The sequence below is a fragment of the Pelodiscus sinensis genome, chromosome 1 (assembly GCF_052426305.1).
Source record: "Pelodiscus sinensis isolate ZL-2025 chromosome 1, ASM5242630v1, whole genome shotgun sequence".
NCBI lineage: Eukaryota > Metazoa > Chordata > Testudines > Trionychidae > Pelodiscus > Pelodiscus sinensis.
The window spans coordinates 109,427,261-109,451,083 of NC_143052.1; the positions used below are offsets into that span (position 1 = coordinate 109,427,261).

Genomic DNA, 23,823 nt, shown 5'->3' on the forward strand with positions numbered 1-23,823 from the left:
CGAACTAACTTAATTCGAACTAAGCTAATTCAAACTAGTGCATCTAGACCTAAAAACTAGTTCGAATTAGCGTTTTGCTAATTCGAACTAGCATGTCCACACTGAGTGGACCCTGAACCAAAGTTAAGGCTGGCCGGAAGCAGTGCCAGCAGGGCATCAGGTTAGGACTTAGAGCGTGGAGCTGCTGTCTCAGGCTAGCCGAGGGCTTTGCTTAAAGGGACCTGACCCCCACCCCGGACAGACAGTTCTCAGGGTTCCCCACTTGCTTGTCTACCTCGATGAGGGACAGCAAAGTAGTCCTGACTTGGAGTGCCCTGAGTGCCCACACTCGGCACATCACAGCACTCGGCCATCAGCCCGGCTGCATTTGCCGCAGGCTGCCATCTGGGGGGGGGTTCAATTGGGGGGCTGCAGGAGAGTTTCCACCCTGAGGAGCCCGCAGAGCCACCCCAGTCCTCCCCATCAGGGGCTCGTACCCCATTCTTCCCTCACCTCCGTCCACTTACCCCTCCCTAGCCCCCCTTCCTGATGTAAAAAAATAAAGGACACGTGTGTTCAAAAATAGAAACTCTCTTTATTTAACAAAACTGGGGGGGGGATTAGCCTCTGGGGAGACTGGGAAAAGGAGGTGGGAGAGAGGAAGAGAGAGGGTGGGAGAAACCTGGGAGGAGGGAGCTGGAAGGGGGAAGCCAGGGGAAGGAGGAGGAGGGGAAGTATCCAACTGCGGTACGCCATAGCTTCAGTACTGTGTACGGATGTGGTCTCCTCACCTCAAAAGAGATGTTTTGGCCTTGGAAAGAGTTCAGAAAAGAGCAACTAAAATGATTAGGGGTTTGGAACAGGTCCCATACAAAGAGAGGCTAAAAAGACTGGGACTTTTCAGTTTAGAAAAGAGGAGACTGAGGGGGGATATGATAGAGGTCTAATAAAATCACGAGTGGTGTGGAGAGGGTGCATAAAGAAAAGTTCTTCATTAGTTCCCATAACAGAAGGACTAGAGGACACCAAATGAAATGAATGGGTAGCAGGCTTCAAACTAATAAAAGAAAGTTCTTCTTCACAAAGCAAATAGTCAACCTGTGGAACTCCTTGCTGCAGGAGGCTGTGAAGGCTAGAACTAGAACAGAGTTTAAAGAGAAGTTAGATAAATTCATGGAGGTTGGGTCCATGGAGTGCTCTTAGCCAGGGGGTAGGAATGGTGTCCCTGGCCTCTGTTTGTGGAAGGCTGGAGATGGATGGCACGAGACAAATGGCATGGTCATTGTCTTCGGTCCATCCCCTCCAGGGTACCTAGTGTTGGCTGCTGTCAGCAGACAGGCTACTGGGCTAGATGGACCTTTGGTCTGACCCAGTACGGCCATTCTTATGTTCTTATGTTCTAAGCTCAGGGCTCAGGGTTGGGGGTCTCACTGGACCACCTTGATTTTTATGCAAACCTGCTCCAGGGTTTGCATGTGGCCTTTAGTGGCCAGGCAGGCAGCTATCCTGCCCTAGACAGCCACTTTCCTGTGGATGAGGTCCATGATCTCTGCACTAGACCAGGCAGGTGCCCACCTCTTGCGACCCTGGGCAGGCTCCTGGGAGCTGCCAGCCTAGTCCCGGGAAGAGGCGGAGGGCTGGGTGGCAGCGGGTGGCTGGCTCGTGCCGTGCCAGGTGCAGGGTCTGTTGGCTGGGTGCTGGCAGGCTTGCAACAGGCACGGGCACCGTAGCCAGACCGTGCCCCTTTAAGGGCTCCGGGGCTGGGAGGGGGGCAGAAGAGTTTCCCTGGTTGTGCCCAGAGTGGCCACTAGGGGTAAGCTGGGGAGGGCTAAGTATCAGAGGGGTAGCCGTGTTAGTCTGAATCTGCAAAAGCGACGAGGAGTCCTGTGGCACCTTATAGACTAACTGAAGTGTAGGAGCATAAGCTTTCGTGGGCAAAGACCCACATGCATCTGACGAAGTGGGTCTTTGCCCACGAAAGCTTATGCTCCTACACTTCAGTTAGTCTATAAGGTGCCACAGGACTCCTCATTGCTTTTGGGGAGGGCTAGCCTCCCACTAGTTCTAATTAAGTGGCTACACAGCCCTTAATTCGAACTACTTAATTCGAACTAGGCGTTAGTCCTCGTAGAATGAGGTTTACCTAGTTTGAATTAAGCACTCAGCTAGTTCGAATTAAGTTCGTATTAGCGGTTTGCCTGTGTGGCGCCTATGAAAGTTAATTCAAACTAACGGCTGTTAGTTCGAATTAACTTTATAGTATAGACATACCCAGAGTTAGCAGCAGAAGAGATGTCTGTATGGAGGGGTGTGTGGATAATGGAGACATCCGCTGACTGTGATTCCATAACAGAGACATCTGCTCTCCTAAGGAGACTGATAGAGAGGGCCCCATTAGAAAGCGTATGGTGGAGTCTTGGGTACATGTTCTCTCCATGCTTGGGTGACTGACCAGACAATAGATTAACCTATTGGAACAGTAAAGATTCAGGAGGCCACAGGCTGTGAGTGTGCCAAGAGCAATGTGGATCTGGCAGGACAGGGATTGCTTGTGGTACTTGCTGCCAAAGTGGTGGGACTGTGGACAGCTCGGGTAGAAAAAGGGAGGGATGGAGATTCTGAGTCACCAGGCACAGCCCCTTCACAAGTAGCTACACCGTAACGCCCCCAGATATGCTTCCCCCTACCAGAGCGGTGCTCCGTGCTCCAAAGAGAGGTTGGTATAGAGACTCCCCAGATTGCAGGTCAGTGACATGTTGTGTGGGTTTTCAAACGCCCATCGTTTTCTCCACAGACGTGCTCAATCACACAGGCATCTAGATGAGAGTTAATAACGTTGAAGGGGTCTCTGTCTGGCAGGATCCTGAAATGCTGCCAGGCAGTTCCTCCTTACCCTCTCAGTCAGAGCTCTGCATTTTTTAAATTTCTTCTAAGTGCTACCTGGTACCACTGCCCCTGCCCACATTCACCTTTCTCCCTATCTGAACCCACAGCCTTAGGGATGTTGTGTCTCCTTTCTGCAACCTAAGACACCCTTGGAAAAACTGGATCATACTGAGAGCAGCTAAAAAGAGCAGTCACTTTTGGGGAAGAAAATCTCTCTCCTCGAGCCCAGATGCAGATCCATCACAAACAGCAGAACGCCACTCAAAAAAAGAGGAAGAAGCTCTGCATGCAGAGTGGGTTCTCTCTTGTTTTCCATATCAGCCTGTATGTGGGGTGGGGGTGGGGGAGAGGAAGCAAAGGGTATAAAACAACCTCCCTATGGTCCCCCAAGTAAGCATGCTCCGGCTGGCCAGGGGAAGGCAGGAGTGCCGTGCTGCTCGAGCCTCCCTCCCCCATGCTCTGGCCAACCGGGGGAAGGCTGGGGCTGATTTCCTTGCTTACTTAGGGGAACCATGGGGAGTGCATTCACACTCTTGTGGTCCACATTTACAAAAAAAAGCACACACCCCACACAGAAATTCCTGCGTATGGGCCTGGATATGTCCTCCACCACAGACATCCCTTCTAATCAAGGACGGTAGCCCATTCCAACTGAAGAGTGAGATCACCACCATTACCGCCTCTTCTTCCCGTTAAAAAAATTCCAGAGTCTGCTCCAGGAGTCATTGATGTAAGTGCTGGAGTGGGGAGGGAAGAGAGCATAGTTTTCTTTTTTAGCCCAGCTGGAAAAGAAGAGTCTGACAGCTTTCCAATGACTGCTAAGGCAAGTCACAATCTCATAAGCCTCTTAATTTTTTATGCAAACTTCTATTTTTAAAGAACACATAACGGAGGAGATGTGACTTTGTCCTCATCTTCCCAAACTATTAGATTCACTTTTTTGGGCTGGCTGGCAGATTTGGGACTTTATGAAGCTGGTATTCAAAGTCTTAGCTTGCCTCTGAGCTAATGTGACATATGTATCTCCCCAGTGAAACAGACAGGAGTAATGATAAATTTCCCATTAATTTCAATGGTAACAGAGTCGGGTCAAAGTGAATGCTTGAAAATCACGCACACTAAATCGTGGTGAATATTCCCACCCTGCCCCAGCTGGGAGACTCTTAAGTTGCTTCAGGCTATGTCTACACTATGCATCTTATAGCGACAAAAATGTGTCCATACAGGCCTGTCACTATGCCTCCTGGGATAAGGTTTACCTGGGTGGTCGACAAATACCTTTGATGTCGACACCCGCGCGTCCAGACTATCACACTGAGCCGACAAACAGCTGATCAGCTGTTTGTCGGCTCAGCGCGGCAGCCATGTAAATTTAAATGAAGCGGCGATTATTTAAATCACCGCTTCATTTTCCTATGTCTGGTAGCCTAATCTACATGCCTCTGGCGACAGAGGCATGTAGTCTAGACGTACCCTAGATGTTGACAGATGTGAATGCAGCTGATTGTTGGCACTTTTGCCGACAAAAAACTTCTAGCCCCCATAAGCAACTTTCGCTTTGTCAGTAGGAGAGCTGCCAACAAAGCAGTTTTCACACTTTCACCTGCTGCAGCAAAACTTTCGTCATTCGGGGAGGAGGAGGAGTGGCATGAAGCACCCATGAACCACAAAAGTTTTGTGGATCAATTGCAAGTGTAGACAAAGCCTTAGAGAAGAGCCATGCAAAGGCTTTTGGAACTGGAGATTTGGAGAGAGAATTTCAAATATAAATCAGCACAAACTCATTCCCCTGCCTGGACACAATATGTAGCAGAGGTGGGAAAACTGCCGCGAGTTCTGTGTGTCGCCCTCAAGACATTTGGCTTACTGTTGCCCATGCACAGCATTGCCAGATTCTGCTGGTTTTCAAACGCATAGGTTTTTTTCCTACCAGTATTACACAAGTGACTTCTAAAGCAGGGACACATGAAGTGTTGATTGTACACAACAGTGTGAGAACCATGAGCTCCCTCTGGATCCAATCAAAGTACTGCTATGGCTTGATCAGCACACCCCACAAATTCTAGTACACAAGTGCAATTAGCAAAACTACCCTCTCCTGAGAGACCATCTTGATTACAACAGCCTTGAGACCCACTGAGATGACTGAGGGCTCACTCACACAGCCCACTCATTAGCCTAGGCTGCCCCTTCCAGTGTTTTACCAAGCTGGGCTTCTTGGAGTCCAAGAGTTAACCTAAATTCCCATGCTTTGTTCTGCTGGTAATTTGGAATGACCCTGTAGATTGATTAAGGAGCCGAGTCCTTATCAAGAGCACTCACATTTAACACACCTTCCGCATCATTGGTTTGCTTTTCCGTGGATTTAGAGCAGCTGCGACATTTCACCCCATCAATGAGCTGGCTGAATCCCTGTGTCCCAGTCACCGGACAAAAGACTCTTTTGATTAAGCAGACTGACCTAGAGCCCTTTCAACAGCTCTCCGGACTGCCTCCTTGATTAAATACGACACACTGAATGTTACACATCAGTCATATTTGACTTGCACTAGAAAATCCTAACGAGATTAATGGAAAATGAAAATCTCTATAATTTTTTGGAACAATCCTATACAATTCAGTGAAGAACAGTATCTCTGTAGTAGTAAGATGAGGGCCTAAAAACATAAGCCACAGGCCTAGTATGAGCCCTGAGGCCTATGCAATAATGGTCGAGAGTTTGCTCATATAAAACAAAGTAAAGCTGTAAGCAAGAGGCAGGCCCTTGTTCATAGAACTTGGCATGAACAGGGCTGATGGTGCAGAAAAAATAATTGGTACTAGACACAGGCTGTAAGCACATTTCAGAGGGATGGTAACAACACCTCATTAAGAAACATCTTGGTCCCAACACTCTCCGCACCGATAACAGGGACATATACACCCAGATTCAGGACAGGCTCTAAAACAGCCGCATGATAAGAGACATTTTTGATCAAACCACCAGCTGCAAGGTAAGGGGTGGCATCTACGGAACATCAAAGGGTGGCACCCTGATACGAGTGATGTGGGACTTGTTTGTATCTGTGTCTAAAGATGAGTCTTAAAGGAGATGCTTTGTTCAGATTAGGGGGCTCTGAAGAATCCTGTGTCCATTGTCAGGGGGTAGGCCATATGTGGTAGATGAGGCCCTCAGCTTTCCTGGATCTGGCCCCTGAAGCTCAGGACTCCCCCCCCCCAACACTGGGGAGCCCACACTGGCACTCCAGCCCCCCTGCTGCCCCACCACGGGGCTGAGGCACACAAACTCTACTAGCCTGGGCCCGCTTAGTCTCTGCTGTGCGAGGGGACTGTGGGACGTGTCTTTCTCCTTCTCAGTCGGGGGCCACGGCAGTGAGGGTTCATTCATCTGATTAGTTGCTTTGTGGTTGTTTTCTTTTTTTGCTTCTCACTTGTGTGCAGTCCCCAACTAATTTTTCTGTGGATCATCAGCACCCAACCCCAAAAATGTTCCCCAGCCCTGGTGATTCAGTAGAGTCTACTGACAACTATTCCTGTACTTCATTTGACAATAAACCTGGACTGGTGCCTTTGATCATCTGATTTTGTAATCTTTGGGGGCTCTCCCTGAATCTGATGTCTTGGCTACCTGTGCAGAGCCAGCACAGCGTACGGGGCAGCACATCCATGCAACCAATCGCTTATCGCTGAATGGAGTAGAATAGCTCAGGACACCCCACTCGTGACTTCTGACCCACATCTGATGCTGCATTCTGCAGCAAATAGCAAAACAAAAATAATTAAGATTCCCGTGGAAAGAACTTCATTCTCTATTCAATTCTGTTGGTTTTTCAGAGTCATTTTTATAGGCCTGTACTAACTTCATATGCAATCATATTGGTAACATCACTATTAAATTCTATGGGTCTTTTCTGTAAGGGCATTTCCATAGATTTCAAAGCACTTTCAAATATTGATTCTCATCCCCCCATGGAAGTATTACTCTCTCTATACCACAAATGGGAGGAACTAAGGCACACTAAAATGACAAGACTTGCTCGAGGCCACACAATATATCCGTGACAAAGCCAGGAACTAAATGCAGATCACCTACCTCCTAGTCCAGTGCTTGAATCCCTAGTCCAGACTTTCACCCATCTATACGAACAGCAATGGAGTTTTTTCAGACATCCACGTCATTGGTTGGACCTTTCAATGGTTCAGTGCAGCCTTAAGCCGCTTCGTGTGCTCCAAACCCCTCCTCTCTGCTCCCATCCCAGAGCCCACATCCCCAGCCAGAGCTGCAACCCACTACCCCAGCTTGGTGAACGTGAGGGAGGGAAAGGCGGGTGGTTTGAGGAGGTGGGACCTCAAGAAAGGGTGGAGCAGGGGTGGAGCCTTGGGAAAAGAGCAGGGCAGAGGAGGGGCAAAGGTGCGTGGCTGTGTCATTAGTGGAAGTTGGCAACTCTACTGATGTGCTGGCTCCAGCTGTGATCAATAGCGGAGGCCTCCATTGTGTATCAGAGGAAAAAATCCTTCCTGTCCCCTGTATGCCACCATATATATAGCCCCTTGCATAAAGCCACAGCTGACACTTCCAGGAGAAAGGGAATTTAATGATCATTTCTGCCTACTTCTGATAGCCCCAGTTCTGACCACTGCAGACCCAAGGTAATGTCTGAGTTCACTCATGGGGTCAGGATCCTGCTGCACTGAGAGGCTGGGAATGAGGATCCGAATATTAGCTGTACACAGGGCCCGATTAAGACATGCTGAGGCCCTAAGCTATGTCAAGTTTAAGAGGCCCCATAGCATCACCCCAAAAATGTTTATTATTCTAACAGAAAGGACAATGAAAATAGACATCATAAAGTTTTATATTTACATATATACTAGTACATAGGCAAGGATGCAACTAAAAACTAGGAGGCCCCCCTATAATCTGAGGCCCTTACTTAGCTTGTGAATAAATCCAGCACTGGCTGTACTGGACTGTAGCTCCCCCTTGCACCAGGAATGTGATTTCCAAGACGTGAATCTGGCTGCCTTCACAAATGGAGAGCTTCCAAAGCCTCCTGCTTGCTTAGCTGTAAATACACTGGCATGACACGTTTTTGCAATGGGTGCTATATTAGGAGCAGGATCTAAAGTAGCGAGGCCATCTTGTGACCACCATCCGCAACTGCACTTTTCTGGTTTGTTTTCATTTCAACTCCCAAGTGGGGTGTCCCCAAGCAGTCCTAGTGAGAGTTTCCAGTCAGGGTTTGGGGGACTGAAGCATGCAGCAGCATAGATAAGGAGTCAGCTGTGACCCCAAAATTGCTGGGAGCGGTTTGGCTCATTCCATCAACTTCTTATGTGTTCCGGCTTTGGAACAAGTTACGTGATGACAGCAAAAGGAGACAATAGAAATAGCACGCGACCTCTGGAGCCAGCATGGCATAATGGCCTCCACCTACCCTAAATATTTACATGGGAACTTGCTGCTTAAAGATACAATTTAAATACTGCTCACAAATCAGTGTTACAGTTAAATTGGGCTGCAGAGCCCTGCCTAGGCTCCTGACCTTCCCACGCACCAGGCACTAGCTGCTAGTCCAGTCCTAGGGGCCCAGGGCAGAGCTGCTCATGCACCTCCATGCTGGCCTGCAGCATCCCCTGCTCCTCCAGTTCTCTTTCCCATCCACCCTGCAATGCACCTGAGCTGCAGGTGCCTCCCGATATGCCCCAAACACCATGGTCCTGACCAGAGCTCCCTGCAAGCTGAACATTTGGGCAGTCACTCAGGACAGATTCAAATGCTGCCCAGCTGATCAGCAGAGCATCCGCTCCATAGCAACAGCATGTGTTTGTAGTGGTGGTGCACATCTGCACAGGCTTCAGTGCACATAAAATGTATTCCACTCATGGATGGAAAAAAATTAAAAGGAATGTTGGTCCTGACCTGCAAACACTTTCTCAGGCCTAAAATCAGCCCTGCCCCGCTGAAAAAAACCCAAACACAAGCTCTCTTCTAGCGCATTGCTCCATTCCTGCTCTTGCTATTCCTCCTGCTGTTGCAGTCCTGCATCCCCATACCTCATTCCTGCTTTGCAGCAACCTCTGCTGTAGAGTTTCAGCGTCACAGATGCGAGCTCCCACTTTCCTTTGGATTGACCAGCTCTGATCAGGGCCTGACGAAGGAAGAGGTCTCCGTGGGTCCCTCTTTGGGATGGATGTGATAGGTTGGATGCAACCTTCATTTAAAATAGTTATGAAAACCATTTAGGCTCTTATGTGGAAGCAGGTAGCTGAAGCAAGAAAAGCCTCCATCCACAACACTGGCACAGCCAAGGCATTTGTGGGGGGAGAGGTTCTGCTACATTGCATTTTGAGGGGTGTGTGTCTGTGGAAGAGACACAAAAAGGCAGAGAAGCAGGGAGAATCCCAGCAAGGACAGAGTCAGGATAAGCACTGGAAGGGGGCCCTTAAAAAAAAACAGAGAGAGTTGTCGGGCTCTAAGCTGAGGCTCGGAACTGTGAGTAAAGACACAGTCTCTTATTTAGCTCCTACTGTGGTCAGAGAAACGGGATTTTGTGTAGTCCCTGGGGGGGGGGGGGGGAAAAAAGATTGCCTGACTCCCGCCCCAGCTTCTCCTCATAACCCAAGAAATAGTATTCTATGAAATACCTAATTCCATCGTAAGTTTCTCCTCTTAGCTCTAAATTTGGCTAATCACTCAGGTCAAAAAGGAATAACAGTGTACAACAGTGTTTCTTAAACTTTTTAAGACCAAGGAATACCAAACTATATTTTTTTAATGAGGAACACCAAGGATTTTTTGTTGACCAAAAGAAAGGGGGGGGATGGGTCAGGAGGACAGTTATTGAGGGGGAAAAAAAGGTCAGGGGAAAGTTATTGAGGGGAAAAAAGATCACCTGCCCCTTTAAGAGGGGCCATTTTGAATTCTGTTGTTCTCCGTGGCACACCTCCGACTGCCTCGCAGCACACCAGCGCGCCACGGAACACAGTTTAAAAAACGCTGGTGTACAATATTTCTTTAATTCTGGGAGATTAGTGAGGGGAAGTTACAATTTGGTGTGACTTCCCCTTTAGACTAGCCACCTCCACCTCCACCACCACCACCGACAATTATTTGACTTCTTGAGGCACCAAAATACCCATAGCCCTGGCCCAGAAGGATGGTCCTGACCGATTAAGCTTTGGGTAGCTCTGGAAAAATGCAGCACTTCCAGGAGCAATGATGAGGAGAGTTCCTTTACAAAGAAAAATCAAGAGAGACAAAACCGAGGCCGTGCCACTCAGGAGAGACAAGATAAAGGATTTAATGGAATGAACGGAGAGGTCCTCTAAGTCCATGTCGGAGAAGAGCCTCTGTGACCTTCGACCATCTCCGCTCCAGGGCTGAGTCTCTCCTGTCCTATCTGCTGGAGCACTGGGTACACTCAGCTGTTTTAATCAGCTCCAGTATGTGCTCCCCAGGAGGCAAATAAGGTGCATCGCTGACTCCACACTGACCACGGAGACCCTTCTGTGGCAGCCCCAGATGAGCCCATCAAATCCTCCAGGGGAAGAGAGATCAGCTCACAAGTCCTGCTCCCCTCGGGAAATGGAGAATCCTCGAGTCATCCGACAGCGAGACGGGATGCATCAAACAAGCCGGGGGGGGGAGGAGGGCGCGGTGGCCCTAGCAGTGGGACTCTAGCTCTGTCAGCATCAGGAGGCCCGATCGAGTGGAAGGCAGGGCCTGTCCTACCCCTAGACTGAAAGGCAAGTCCTCATCCGGGCAGACCAAGTGGTGGAACCTCTGAAAGAGAAAAGTCAGATGTAGGACAGAGCTGTGTCGGGAAGGATCTGGCTCACTCACAAGCCTCCTCCCACCCACTGGCCTGCACCCCCCCCCCCCCAAACAGCCCCTTTCGAAGCAGCCCTCCAGCAAGGACAGCATGGAGGGAAGAGGCAGGGAGGAGTTTGGTAATCACATCTGGATCTCAGGCTGAATGAGTCCCAGCTCATGACACCTACACCCTCCCCTGCTGCAACACCAGCTCCTCAGGGCCAGGCATGCCCTAGAAGAGCCCCCGTTCCCACATTCAGATATAACAATGTAAACAATAGTTGAAAACCACCTTAGCTGTTGACAGCATCTGGGAATGCCCAGGGCTTGTATGAGACCCTCGGAAAATTCCCTTCCACTTTCCTGACCAGCACTGTGATCCCGCCACAACAACGTCAGCATCCCACATCCTGACCCCGGTTTTTACACCTGAGCCATCCAGCACGTGTTTCCAATGCAGACCAGAGCCCTCCACAATGCTTGAGAGCAGCAACACCCAGCCATTGCTTCCGCACAAGCAGAGCTGTACGTAGCCAAAGGCCACTCCTAGGGGGTGCAGACTCAGCAAGGGAGCTAGAGGTCACAGTTTGAAGCCTAGCCTGCATCAAATACCAGGATCCATAGCCCCCTCAGGTCAGACCTCCCCACTTGAGTGTGTGGGCTGCCTGAATCTATCTGGGAAACTCCAGTGCGTTTGACCGCCACTTGGTCTCTTACCAGCACTTCCCACACCACCGTTTTCCTATGGCATTTGACAAATGAGAGCACGCCAAGAACTGCAAGGCACCGGAAGGCAGCGACTGCTCTGTAGCCCTCCAGCCAGCTTGAATTCAATAAAGCCACTAATTTTTTATAGTAATAGACTGAGCTTCAGTGACTTAATTCTAGGTTCCTGTTTATTAACCCACAACATACCAGTCAGTCACACCCCAAGGAGCTGTCATTTCAATAAGCCAGTGACCTGTGAGGCCTCCATCCGCCCCTCTTTGTCCCATACCCTCCTCAGGAAGCAGCAGCCTCACCTCTCTCAGGGAGCCCTTGATCGTGGAGAGCTTGTAGACAATCCAGAGAGGGATGCAGACCATGGACGAGAGGGCCAGCAGCCAGCCCAGGGTGTCTCCCCACCACGGGTACACATACTTCTTGTTGTAGGTCAGAGGGGTATATTTAATCAGAGAAAACAAGAAGGTGGCCTGGGGAGGTGGAAGAAGCCATGATCAGAGGAAGAGGGAAGCAATGTCATTAACTAACAGGATTTCCCTTCTGACTTCACACCCTCATCAGGTGTTCCTGGGGCAGACAGACCCCGTAGGGTCAACAGCCAGAGCAAATCAGACCAGAGTGGTGCTGCCACCCCTCAGCCAAGAGCTTGTCCTAGCAGCAGTCACTGGTGATCTGTTCCTTACCCCAGCTATTTCATCCCCGCTCACACATGCCCCTGGTGATCAGAGCTCACACGCAGCAGCAGGGTGAGAACCACTGGCTTCCAAACCCCAGGTCTCGTGAGCTAAAGGAGTCTGCTCACTAGGACTTCTCACCCGGCCACAGAAACCTGCAGCCACGAGTCCCAGAGCCCAGGTCCACAGAAGCGGGCTCATTCCATAGCACTAGAAAGAGCTGTGCAGAAGTTCAGGCTTAGATGGGAGCCTGAGCCCCAGCCCAAATGACCACACAGCTTTTTTTAGTGCCGTAGCCCGAGCCTGAATCTGCAGACCCAGGCTCAGATGTGCTGCTGTGGCTGTGTAGACACACTGCAGCTGGTGGCAGGAGCAGTCAGGCTCTTACCTTCCCTGATGACCACACTCAGCCAGTGAGCCATTACCACCTTGCCCGCTCCATGGGAACGTGCTTACTCCCTACTCAGTGTGTCCCCAAAACAGGGGTCCCGGGACTATCCATTTCCCCTACTCCCACAGCAACCTAAACCAACCCCACCCTACCCTGAGACACTCCTCTCTCAGGCCCCCAAGACCAACAGCCTCCATGCTCTCACCAGGCACACAGCTGGCGTGATGAAGAGCCAGCAGTATTTGATGACAGGCCACGGCCGGTAACCAATCATGTCTTCAATGTTATCATAGAAACGATCAGCACCTGAGGAAGGGAGGGGGGAGGCGACCATGTGAATGAAAAAGACAAGAGTAATAGCACCTGCAGGGGCCAGAGAGGATACTGACTGACAGGGAGACTCATGTGGAGAAGAGGGAGCTCAGAGGGTGGAACCAAGGTGGAACCAGACTGCTGGCACTAAACATTAAAAAGGCCGTAGAGGAGTTTTCAAACTAAGAGATGGGGGAAAGCCGATTGGTGCGGAGATGCACGTAAATCGGAAGGAGACTTCTCTTAGAGGAGAATCCATTGATAGAGATTCTCTAAGCTGTAGTCAGAAAGAGAGGAGGGGAGAGGGCAAACCATGGGCCAGAGCAAACAAACAACCGCATACAAAGGAATCCAATGCATCAGGGAAGGGCAGACAAATAACCAGTGGCAAATTTCTAAAGTGCTTGTACACAAATGCTAGGAGTCTGACTAATAAGATGGGTGAACTAGAGTACTTCGTATTAAATGAGGAGATTGACATAATAGGCATCACTGAAACCTGGTGGAATGAGGAAAATCTGTGGGACACAATCATACCAGGATATAAAATATATCGAAAGGATAGAGCAGGCTGGGTGGGTGGCGGAGTGGCTCTGTATGTGAAAGATAATGTAGAATCAAATTAAATAAAAATATTAAGTGAATCAACATGTTCAATAGAATCGCTATGGATAGTAATTCCATGCTCCAATAATAAGAAATTAGCAGTAGGGATATATTACCGACCACCTGACCAGGACAGTGATACTGACATTGAAATGCTGAGAGAGATTAGAGAGGCTACCAAAATAAAGAACTCTATAATAATGGGGGATTTTAATTATCCCCATATTTAATTACCCCCACTGGATACATGTCACCTCAGGAAGAGAAGCGGAGATAAAATTTCTCAATGGCTTAAATGACTGCTTCTTGGAGCAGCTAGTGCAGGAACCCACAAGGGGACAGGCAATTCTCGATTTAGTCCTGAGTGGAGTGCAGGATCAGGTCCAGGATATAACCGTTACCGGACCGCTTGGGAATAGTGACCATAATATAGTAACATTCAACATTCCTGTAGTGGGAAGAACACCTCAGCAGTCAAGCACCCTGGCATTTAATTTCAAAAAGGGGAATTACGCAAAAATGAGGAGGTTAGTTAAACAGAAATTAAAAGGCACAGTGACTAGAGCCAAATCCCTGAAAGCTGCATGGAAATTTTTTAAAGACACCATTAATAGAGGCCCAACTTAAATGTATACCCCAAATTAAAAAACATAGCAAGAGACCTAAAAAAGAGTCACCGTGGCTTAACCACCATGTAAAAGAAGCAGTGAGGGACAAAAAGGTATCTTTTAAGAAGTGGAAGTCCAATCCTAGTGAGATAAATAGAAAGGAACATAAACACTGTCAAATCAAGTGTAAAAATGTAATAAGAAAAGCAAAAAAAGATTTTGAGGAACAGCTAGCCAAAAACTCAAAAAGAAATAACAAAATGTTTTTAAGTACATTAGAAGCAGGAAGCCTGCTAAAAAACCTGTGGGTCCCCTAGATGATCGAGCTATAAAAGGAGCAATCAAGGACGATAAAGCCATTGCGGAGAAACTACATGATTTCTTTGCTTCAGTCTTCACGGCTGAGGACGTTGGGGAGATTCCCGAATCTGCACCGTCCTTTTTGGGTGATGAATCTGAGGAACTGTCCCGGATTGAAGTGTCATTAGAGGAGGTTTTAGAACAAATAGAAAAACTTAATGTTAACAAATCTCCTGGACCGGATGGCATTCATCCAAGGGTTCTAAAAGAACTCAAATGGGAAATTGCTGAGCTATTCTGTGGTTTGTAACCTATCCTTTAAATCAGCTTCTGTACCTAATGACTGGAAGGTAGCCAACGTGACACCAATATTTAAAAAGGGCTCTAGAGGCGATCCTGGCAATTACAGAGTAACTTCGGTACCAGGCAAATTACTCAAAACAATAGTAAAGTATAAAATTGTGAAGCATGTAGAAGAACATAATTTATTGGCCAAAAGTCAACATGATTTCTGTAAAGGGAAATCCTGTCTTACTAATCTGTTAGAGTTCTTTGAAGGGGTTAACAAACATGCGGACAAGGGGGATCCAGTAGATATAGTATACTTAGATTTTCAGAAAGCCTTTGACAGGGTCCCTCACCAAAGGCTCTTGTGTAAATTACATGGCCATGGGATAAGAGGGAAGGTCCTTTCTTGGATTGAGAACTGGTTAAAAGACAGGAAACAAAGGGTAGGAATAAATGGTAAATTTTCAGATTGGAGAGGGGTAACTAGTGGTGTACCCCAAGGGTCAGTCCTGGGACCAATCCTTTCCAACTTATTCATAAATGATCTGGAGAAAGGGGTAAGCAGTGAGGTAGTAAAGTTTGCAGAGGATACAAAACTGTTTAGGATAGTCAAGACAGAAGCAGACTGTGAGGGACTCCAAGAAGATCTCACCAAACTGAGAGATTGGGCAACAAAATGGCAAATGAAATTTAATGTGGATAAGTGTAAAGTAATGCACATCGGGAAAAATAACCCCAACTATATGTACAGTATGATGGGGGCTAATTTGGCTACGACAAATCAGGGAAGAGATCTTGGAGTTATTGTGGACAATTCTCTGAAAACTTCCACACAGTGTGCAGCGGCGGTCAAAAAGGCAAATAGGATGCTAGGAATTATTAAGAAAGGGATAGAAAATAAGACACAGAATCTTACTGCCCCTGTATAAAACTATGGTACGCCCACATCTTGAATACTGTATACAGATGTGGTCTCCTCAGCTCAAAAAAGATATTTTGGCCTTGGAAAGGGTTCAGAAAAGGGCAACTAAAATGATTACTGGTTTGGAATGGGTCCCATATGAAAAGAGGCTAAAGCGACTGGGACTTTTCAGTTTAGAAAAGAGGAGACTGAGGGGGGATATGACAGAGGTATATAAAATTATGAGTGGTGTGGAGAGGGCCAATAAAGAAAAGTTATTTATTAATTCCCTAAATAGAAGAACTAGAGGGCACCAAATGAAATTAATTGGTTGCAGGTTTAAAACTAATAAAAGAAAGTTGTTCTTCACACAGCATGTAGTCAACCTGTGGAACTCCTTGCCAGGAGGCTGTGAAGGCTAGGACTATAATAGAGTTTAAAGAGAAGCTAGATAATTTCATGGAGGTTAGGTCCATAAAAGGCTATTAGCCAGGGGATAAAATGGTGTCCTTGGCCTCTGTATGTAAGAGGCTGGAGAGGGATGGCAGGAGACAAATTGCTTGATAAGTGTCTTCGGTCCACCCTCTCTGGGGCACCTGGTGCTGGCCACTGTTGGTAGACAGGATACTGGGCTAGATGGACCTTTGGTCTGACCCAGTACGGCCGTTCTTACGTTCTTATGTTCAGAAATGGGGCATTATGGGTAATATGGATAAATGCAAACATTTGTTACAGCCATGAGGAAGCTTCTCCAGCCAGCTCCCACAGGGCACTACTTCTAGGAAGTGCTCGCCAAGTCTGAGGGTATGTCTACATTGCACTCCTCTTACGAGAGAGGAATGCAAATGCAGATGAACGAAATTGCAAATGAAGCACGGATTAGAATTTCCCGTGTTTCGTTTGCATAATCGCGTCCAGGCGCTATTTTGAAATACCCTATTTTGAAGAAAGAAATGCTGTCTAGATGCAGTTATTTCGAAAGAAAACCCTTCTTCCAAAATAACCCTTCAAACTCATTTTATAAGGAGTAAGGGTTATTTAGAAAGAAGGGGTTTCTTTCAAAATAACCGCGTCTACACAGCGTTTCTTTTTTCGAAATAGGGTATTTCGAAATAGTGCCCGGCCGCGATTATGCAAATGAAGTACGGGAAATTCAAATCCACGCTTCAGTTGCGATTTCGTTCATCTGCATTTGCATTTCTCTCTTGAAAGAGGAATGCAATGTAGACATACCCTAAGGGTACTGAAATGAGGGCATGTCGCGTTACTATCTGAAAAGGGCTCCAATGTGTCAGATTTACCAAGAGGATCTATGGCCTGCTGCTCTCACGAGTAACAGAGAGACCAGCCCCAGTGAGGGGATAAGAGTCCGCACTAGGATTTGGAGTCTGACACACCTGCTGGCCATTGGGCCCATACTTACCATACACCCAGCCGATACACAGCGTCTCGAAGATGGCAACAAAGAGCAGGCACATGCCACTGGCAGCGTAGTAATCAAAGAGCTGGAAGACGTACATCCCACCCTGAGAGGGGCAAAGCAGGGAGAAGAGAGGGAGGTCAAGCTGTTCAGCTGAAGAAAGTACTAGCTCAGGTCTTTGGTGCCTTCCTGCTCCACAGCCTGATGACGATCTGCCCTTGTAGGTCCAAACTGGCCAAAATCCAGATCAGCACTGGGGGCCTCCATGGGAACCCTGTTCTCCCCACATCCTGTCTGTGCTCCCTGTACAGCCTCTCATTACCAAGAGGGAAAATGTTACTGTCCAGGGGGATTTTTAGGACAGTGTGAAACACACAGGCCTATGGGAAAGTGAAATGGGAAAAGAGACCCCATGGGCCAATATCTCTGATTTTCAAAAAAAAAAAAAAAAAAACCAACAGGGATGTCAAATTTGCACCCAGATAGAACAGAGTGCACTTTTGCAGAGGTAAATCATTGGGGGCCCAAATTTGGCTTAACTACCTAGCTTTGCAGGCACTGCTACAACACGGCCCTGCAATTAGTTCTGGGCACAACACCGCCGGTGCAAAGTCAGAGGCAGCTTTTCAAAAACAGGTGACACAGAAGATGACAGAGGGAGAAACCCACACTCGGGCGTTACCCCATCCCGCTGCCAAAAGGGAATCTGGGCCCACATCTGATCTCACGCCAGTTTTTACACCAGCTGAATTCCATTCAGTTCCATGGGAGTAATCACAATTTACATGAAAGAACGGGAGAGCAGAACCAGGCCCAAGAGCTCACGGTACACATAGTGCTCATGAGGGTCCCATCTAGGGATGTGAAGGACTAGTCGACTAGTAGTCTATCAGATAGAGGCAAGCAAGGGTGGGAGAAGGGGGTACTTCAAACCAACAGCGCACATGGAGCCCGGGGTCAGCTGCTCCATGCAGTGCTGCCGCTTTGAATGCCACAGGGAACCCGGCATCAGGTCTCCCCACAACATTGCAAAGTGGCAGCGCTACACAGAACCCAGCCCGGGGTCAGCTGGGAACTCCAACAGCCCCAACTTCAAAGGCGGAGATGCCCAATCGACTAATGGAATAGTCAACTACCCGATACTTATCAGTCCCATCAAATAGGGATGAAAGGGATGCTCCAAAAGCCTTCAAATGAGTCAGGGTTGGGCTTAGTTTGCATGATACTATGAAAAGTCTTGACCTCCCAAACACTCTCACAGGCCCGCACTGAGCAATGATCCACCAGCGCTTAGGTGAGGCAATGAAAGCTGCAATATCCAGTGGAAGAATGCTTGGCAAGGCAGAATGGAAAACCCAGCTCTGGAATTCAGCCACATCACTGCAGTGCAGCTCTTGTAAAATGCACCCCGGAATCCTGACTGGCAGGCAGAGGCCAGGCCATCACTGTAGGCTGGCAACCCCAGCAGCAAAGTGCCCACTTGCGCCCATGCTGAGACACTGGTTCACTACTGAAGTAAGAGGGCAGAGCATCTGGGGTGCACCTGAGCAGTCTCCCACCTGAGCTCTGACCCTACTGTGCTAAGCTTATGAAAGCACATCGACCTTGAAGGAACAGCTATAGCTGGGCTCCTCATCTAGCCGTGAGGTTTAGAGCAGGGGTCTTAAAATCCTAGCCCATGGGCCACCCCTTGGAGTGCGCTCTACTTCCCCTGCAGCTCCTGCTGTCACGGGGAGTGTGAGGGGAGGAGGGGCCCATGACTGCTGCTGCCACAACGTGCCAGCCAGCACCCCCACCCCGGTGATCCCCAAAACTGTGTCTTCAGTTAGGGGGTGCCATAGCAGGGAGAGGGTGGGGCAATGCTGGGAAGGAGCAGCATAACAGACAGCCCCCCCCCCCAAGTATGCTGGGAGCCCCGGGCTGGATTGCATAATCTCTCTGGCTGGGAACAGCCCGCAGGCCAGGAGTTTGAGACCTCTGGCTAGAGTGCTGTTTTTGCCCAGAGGGATTTCAGTCAGACATGACAAGAAAACCCCACAGACGGTGAGCTACAGGAGGGAGGGAGGGATTCCTGTCTCCGGGCTGTACCTCTGTGAGCATGACCAGTCCAACAAGATAGGAGAAGATGGAGACAAACAGGATTAGGGTCTCACGGCGGTTTTGCTTCCGGAAGATGGTGGGATACATGTCGACAACAGCGGTCACCAGGCTCTCCACACAGACGAACTAGGAAGAAGAGAATTCACGCACCAGTCAGCACTAAGCCAGCTAGCTGGGCTTCGCTCTCCACAGCCTCTTGCTCGCCTGTGCACTCAAGCCAGGTTTTCTTCAGCTGAGAGAGACCAGACACGTTCAGCACTGAGAACTGTGCCCAGCCATGCCAGGGCTGTCCGGGGAACTTCCACTAGCATCTATGCCTCACGCCGGTAACTCAGGGAGTGCTGCTGAAACAAGCACTGGGCCATTTCCCAGTCCCCCACTAGGCATGCTGCTGGAATCAGCTCGTGGCTTTCCCCCCATGCTCCCGCAGCCAGGCTCTAAAATCCACACCGGTGCTATGCCAAGAGTCCCCAAAGGATAGGGGATGCTGCTAAAACCACAGTCCTGCCTGCAGAGGGGACTGCTGGAAACCAGTCTCATGGTTCGCAGGACATCTGCTCCGATCCCTTCCTACACAACCACACAACGGGCTGCTGGCTCTTCCCCATGCTGAATGCAAGGAGACGGCTCACAGTGAATAGGACATTATTATGATTACAGCACAGAGAGGCTCCAGCAGAGGTTGAGGCCCCCTTGTGCCAGGTACTGGACACACACATAGCGAGAGAGTTCCTGTGCCAGGCAGTTTTTGCTCTGAATCGACTACACAGGCAATGGAAGAACAGAGACAGGCAGTGACTGGCCCAGCATCACACAGCTGGTCAGCAGCAGTGCTGGGAATGAAACCCACATTGCCTGAATCCCCCTCTGTGTCTCAGCCCATCCTAGACTAAAGGAGAGCTGACTGGTTGCAGGGGGCATTATACTCTGTCCAGACAGGGGAATAAAGTGCTTTGCTACCTCCGAATTTGTACCCGGGTCTTTTCCTCACCACCTGGCCATTTATCAAGGGGAATGCATTGGCTGGCAGTTTGAAGGGAAGACAGGCCGAGAAAACCCCACAGATTGTGGGGTCAGGAAGGAAGTACTCCTGTCCCATCCATACCTGGCTATCTAGTCCCAGCAGAACCACCATCAGGAAGAAGAAGCAGGCCCAGAGTGGGGAGAAAGGCAGCATGACGACAGCTCGAGGATATGCAATAAATGCCAGGCCAGGCCCTGTGAGAAGAGGGTCATTTATAGTAGATGGCAGGGGCCAAATCTAGAAGTCATCAGCTGCACCATTGCCCTGCCAGGCAGTGAGGAAGAGGTCACCAAAGCAGAATCAGGGAGACTAGGAGCTCAGAGCTGGTCTATGTCACCGACTCCCCAGCAAGACACACTTCACCTTCTCCAGTGCATTCACTGTGGGCACTGGGAACCAGCATTCAAGAACCAGTGGCTCCATTGCTGGGAGAGAAAGATCAGAAGAACCACTGCAAGCTATAGCTGTACTGCCAGGTTCGGGAGCCTAGCAGGGACCTACCAGGCAATGGCCTCCACCTCCTTGCCTAGGACTGGGAGCTGGCAGATTCCTAATGTCCATACAAAGCAAACTCAGATCTTAAAGTTTCATGCCAAAGAGCCACACACACGAACCGCCATGGGTCTACGTTTATCTGCCTCAGAAGAGGTGAATTGACCTTCTGGGATTTGAACCTGGGGTTGCAATTAATCTAGTTTCATCGTAGCCCATTATGCATCTTAGGGGGTTAGCACAGCAACTTTGGGACACACCTCTCTCTCTCTGTGTTCTCTGTCCTGCTCTCGTGACATGAGCTCTTCTCTCAGAGGCAATGCACAAAAGGAGTCCAAGGTCAGTGGCAGGTGGCCAGAGATTTCCCCACATTAGCAACAGCCCATCCTACCCTGCACTCTGCTCTTCCTGCACACCGAGCCTACTCACCTGACTCAGCTACCTCAGAAATAGGCACACCTTGTTCCTGTGCCATAAAGCCCAAGATGGAAAAGATTGCAAAGCCAGCCACAAAACTCGTACCACTGTTGAGAAAACATAGGGCAATGCAGTCCCTGGGAAGGAGAAAATACAAGCATCAGCATGGGGGAACCAGCCAGCCAACCAGAGAAGAGCATCAGCATGGCAGGGGAGGAGGAGAAGCCAGTCCAAAACAAGCATTAGCGAGGCACATCAGCCAATGAGATGAAAGCGTCCACACAGAGACACACACATATGTCTATATTAATCATTTCTGTGCAGCTGCTTGAGCAGATGTCTTGACAGTGTGAGGCTGTGGATTCATTTGGGGCTAAATATAGGACATGTGCATCTTCACATCAAAATGTTGATGCTGCTTCTCCATCCCACATACTGACAGTCTCGTAATGTCACACAGCCTAAAATAAATTCAGAACTCTTTACTTATTAACATCAACCTGCCTCTCTCTGTCTCAGGTACAGCTGGCCTCCTATACCACAATGTCTGTGTCCCTAACAGTCTTTCTTTAGCCTCAACACTCTTGTAAGGTGGGTAGTCTGCCCATTTTATAAATGGGGAACAGAGGCACAAAAAGACTAAGACTTACCCAAAGTCAGACAGCGAGCCTGCAACAAAACAGGGAAAGGAACGCAGCACTCCTATGCCCAAGCAAAGCACCCACATACCAGGCCATCCTATGTCTTACAGAGTTTGCCAGAAAGGATCAGACCGGTGACCCATCCAGTATCCTCTTTATGACCATGGTCAGCACTGTACGTTCCAGAAGAAGGTGCAAAAAACTGCAAAGTGAGTAATTATAGGATGACCCGGTTTCTTCTCACCACCATCCTACCAGTTAGTGGTTGTTTGATACACTGAAACATAAGGGTTTGTATCCAGCCAATGCACCCAGGCTTAATCTCATTACTTATATAAATGCTTGATTTTTTTTTTAAAACCTTGTCAATTTATGTCCCCAGGAGTACCTTGCAACAGAGTTTCACTTGTTACCTGCATTAGAGTTTTTGCAATTTTGCAGTATCAGTTTTATGACAATTGCCTTTCAATGTCCTGGGCTGTTCCCGGCTTATAAGACATAACAAACAGAAGCACCCAAAGTATTTTCTCTAAACTATTCATTTTGTAGACCTCTATCATGTCTTCCTTTATTCACCAAATCTTTAAACTAACCAATCCCAATCTTTTCACTCTCTCGTCATACTCAAATCTCCTCAAACCTCTTCTCACTGTTTCTGAACTGCCATGTTTCTGTTCTGCCTTTTAGAGATGAAGAGACTGGAACTAAATGCTACATTCCAGGAAACACCATACTATTGATTTCTATTAATGTACGGCACTGAATATGTAAAGTATAATCATCATCTATCCGATTATTTATATAATTTGTAGCCATGTGTTGGTCCGTAACTCGTTCGTAACTCAGAGAGCGTCTGTATCTGGAAAAACACTGGTCCTAGTCAAGATCTCGGGGGCACCTTTGCCGTTATTCTTTTATGATAAAATTGGACTGTTTAGTCCTATATAAGCCCCAGGGTTGCAAAATGTAGGACACACCCATAAAAAAACAGAACTGTGCCTAGGGAAGAGGATGGTATGAAGGACTGGCACCAGAATAAAGCACTACTCATCTAGCACAGCTCAGCGGAATAGGATATTGTTTCTCTATGGGTGTGTCCACACATCAGGGCTTAACTCAAAATCAGCTACACAAATTGAGTTATAACAATTGCATACCTTACCTCGAAATAGGGAGCATCTGCACAGCACTTATTTTGAAACCGAGCACTCTTCCTCTGACTTCCCTTATTCCTCATACAATGAGGGTTACAGAAATCAGTAAGAAGTCCTCCAGCTTGACAGTATTTTGACACTTTCAAAGTAACTGCCTGCTGTGTAGATGTGGACTGTTATTTCAGAATAACGCTAGTTATTTCGAAATAATGTTGCAGTGTAGACGTACCCTCTGGTGGCTATTTGGTTAAATGGTTTGTATGGAACTTTCCACTTTGAAGGCACCTTCCCTTTCAGGCCATCAAAGCTGTTTACCACCTTGCTGCAAGGCAGGTAATTGTCATTATCTCCATTTTATGAGTAGGGAGAGAGGCACAGATAGATTGCCTGAGCTACCAAAGTCATATAGTGGGTCTGCAGCAGGGCTAGGAAGAGAACCCAGCTCTTGCTGTACACATGCCTCCACCCCAGACTCTTTCCTTGTTCCTTCCTCTGCCACCCTGCTTCCCCTCAAATGAGATGGGCTCTCAGTCCAGTTCTAACTAGACAGATGTACCCACCACAAGTGGCAGTGAACTTTATCTTAAGAGGAGAAGAGACTGAGGCTGTGGAGGCTCCTTATATCTTTTAGCCTTCAGAGAAGTGCCATGCAACAGAGGCCACAATAACAAACAGATTATAATATATTTAAAGAACAGAAATCCCAGTGTGAAGTGTGGTTTAATGGACAGAGAGCAGGAGGGATTTGACTGTAAAGAAATGCAATGTCCATTTCATGCAGTACATCTGGATTCTGTGCTGACAGATAAATACTGCATCGAGATAAAAGGTTTCCTGACTGGTGAATGGGCAGTTTTCTGGGGCTCCTGCGGATACTGCACATGCCTTTCGCTCCTGAAGATGTGCTTGCAAAAACTGGAAAGGTCTAATGTGAAGTTGACTTTGCTCTCACATTCTTCCCCACCTGCACACTTCACAAGACTATCAGACAAGTTGGTACAATTTAATAGGATTGCCAGTTTCTGTTCAAGGATAGCCCAATGCTAACTAGAACCGCAGGGAGAAGCCTGCATGTTAGTAATCAGATGCAT

At 48.3% G+C, this 23,823-nt stretch overlaps 1 protein-coding gene across 4 annotated transcripts in view; it reads right to left on the reverse strand.

The window, feature by feature from the left end:
* Positions 1–10,153: 10,153 nt before the first annotated feature.
* The window catches only part of SLC6A13 (solute carrier family 6 member 13), a 64,845-nt gene continuing 51,175 nt past the window's right edge, over positions 10,154–23,823 (reverse strand). For all 4 annotated transcript variants that reach the window (XM_006135436.5, XM_006135437.5, XM_075940907.2 and 1 more), the window contains 7 exons: positions 20,950–21,074; positions 20,110–20,222; positions 18,993–19,130; positions 16,908–17,010; positions 12,675–12,775; positions 11,704–11,874; positions 10,154–10,651 (listed from right to left, as the gene is read on the reverse strand). In XM_006135436.5, the coding sequence (XP_006135498.2) occupies positions 10,532–10,651; positions 11,704–11,874; positions 12,675–12,775; positions 16,908–17,010; positions 18,993–19,130; positions 20,110–20,222; positions 20,950–21,074 (871 nt within the window). In that variant the 3' untranslated portion in view covers positions 10,154–10,531. The remainder of the gene's footprint in view (positions 10,652–11,703; positions 11,875–12,674; positions 12,776–16,907; positions 17,011–18,992; positions 19,131–20,109; positions 20,223–20,949; positions 21,075–23,823) is intronic.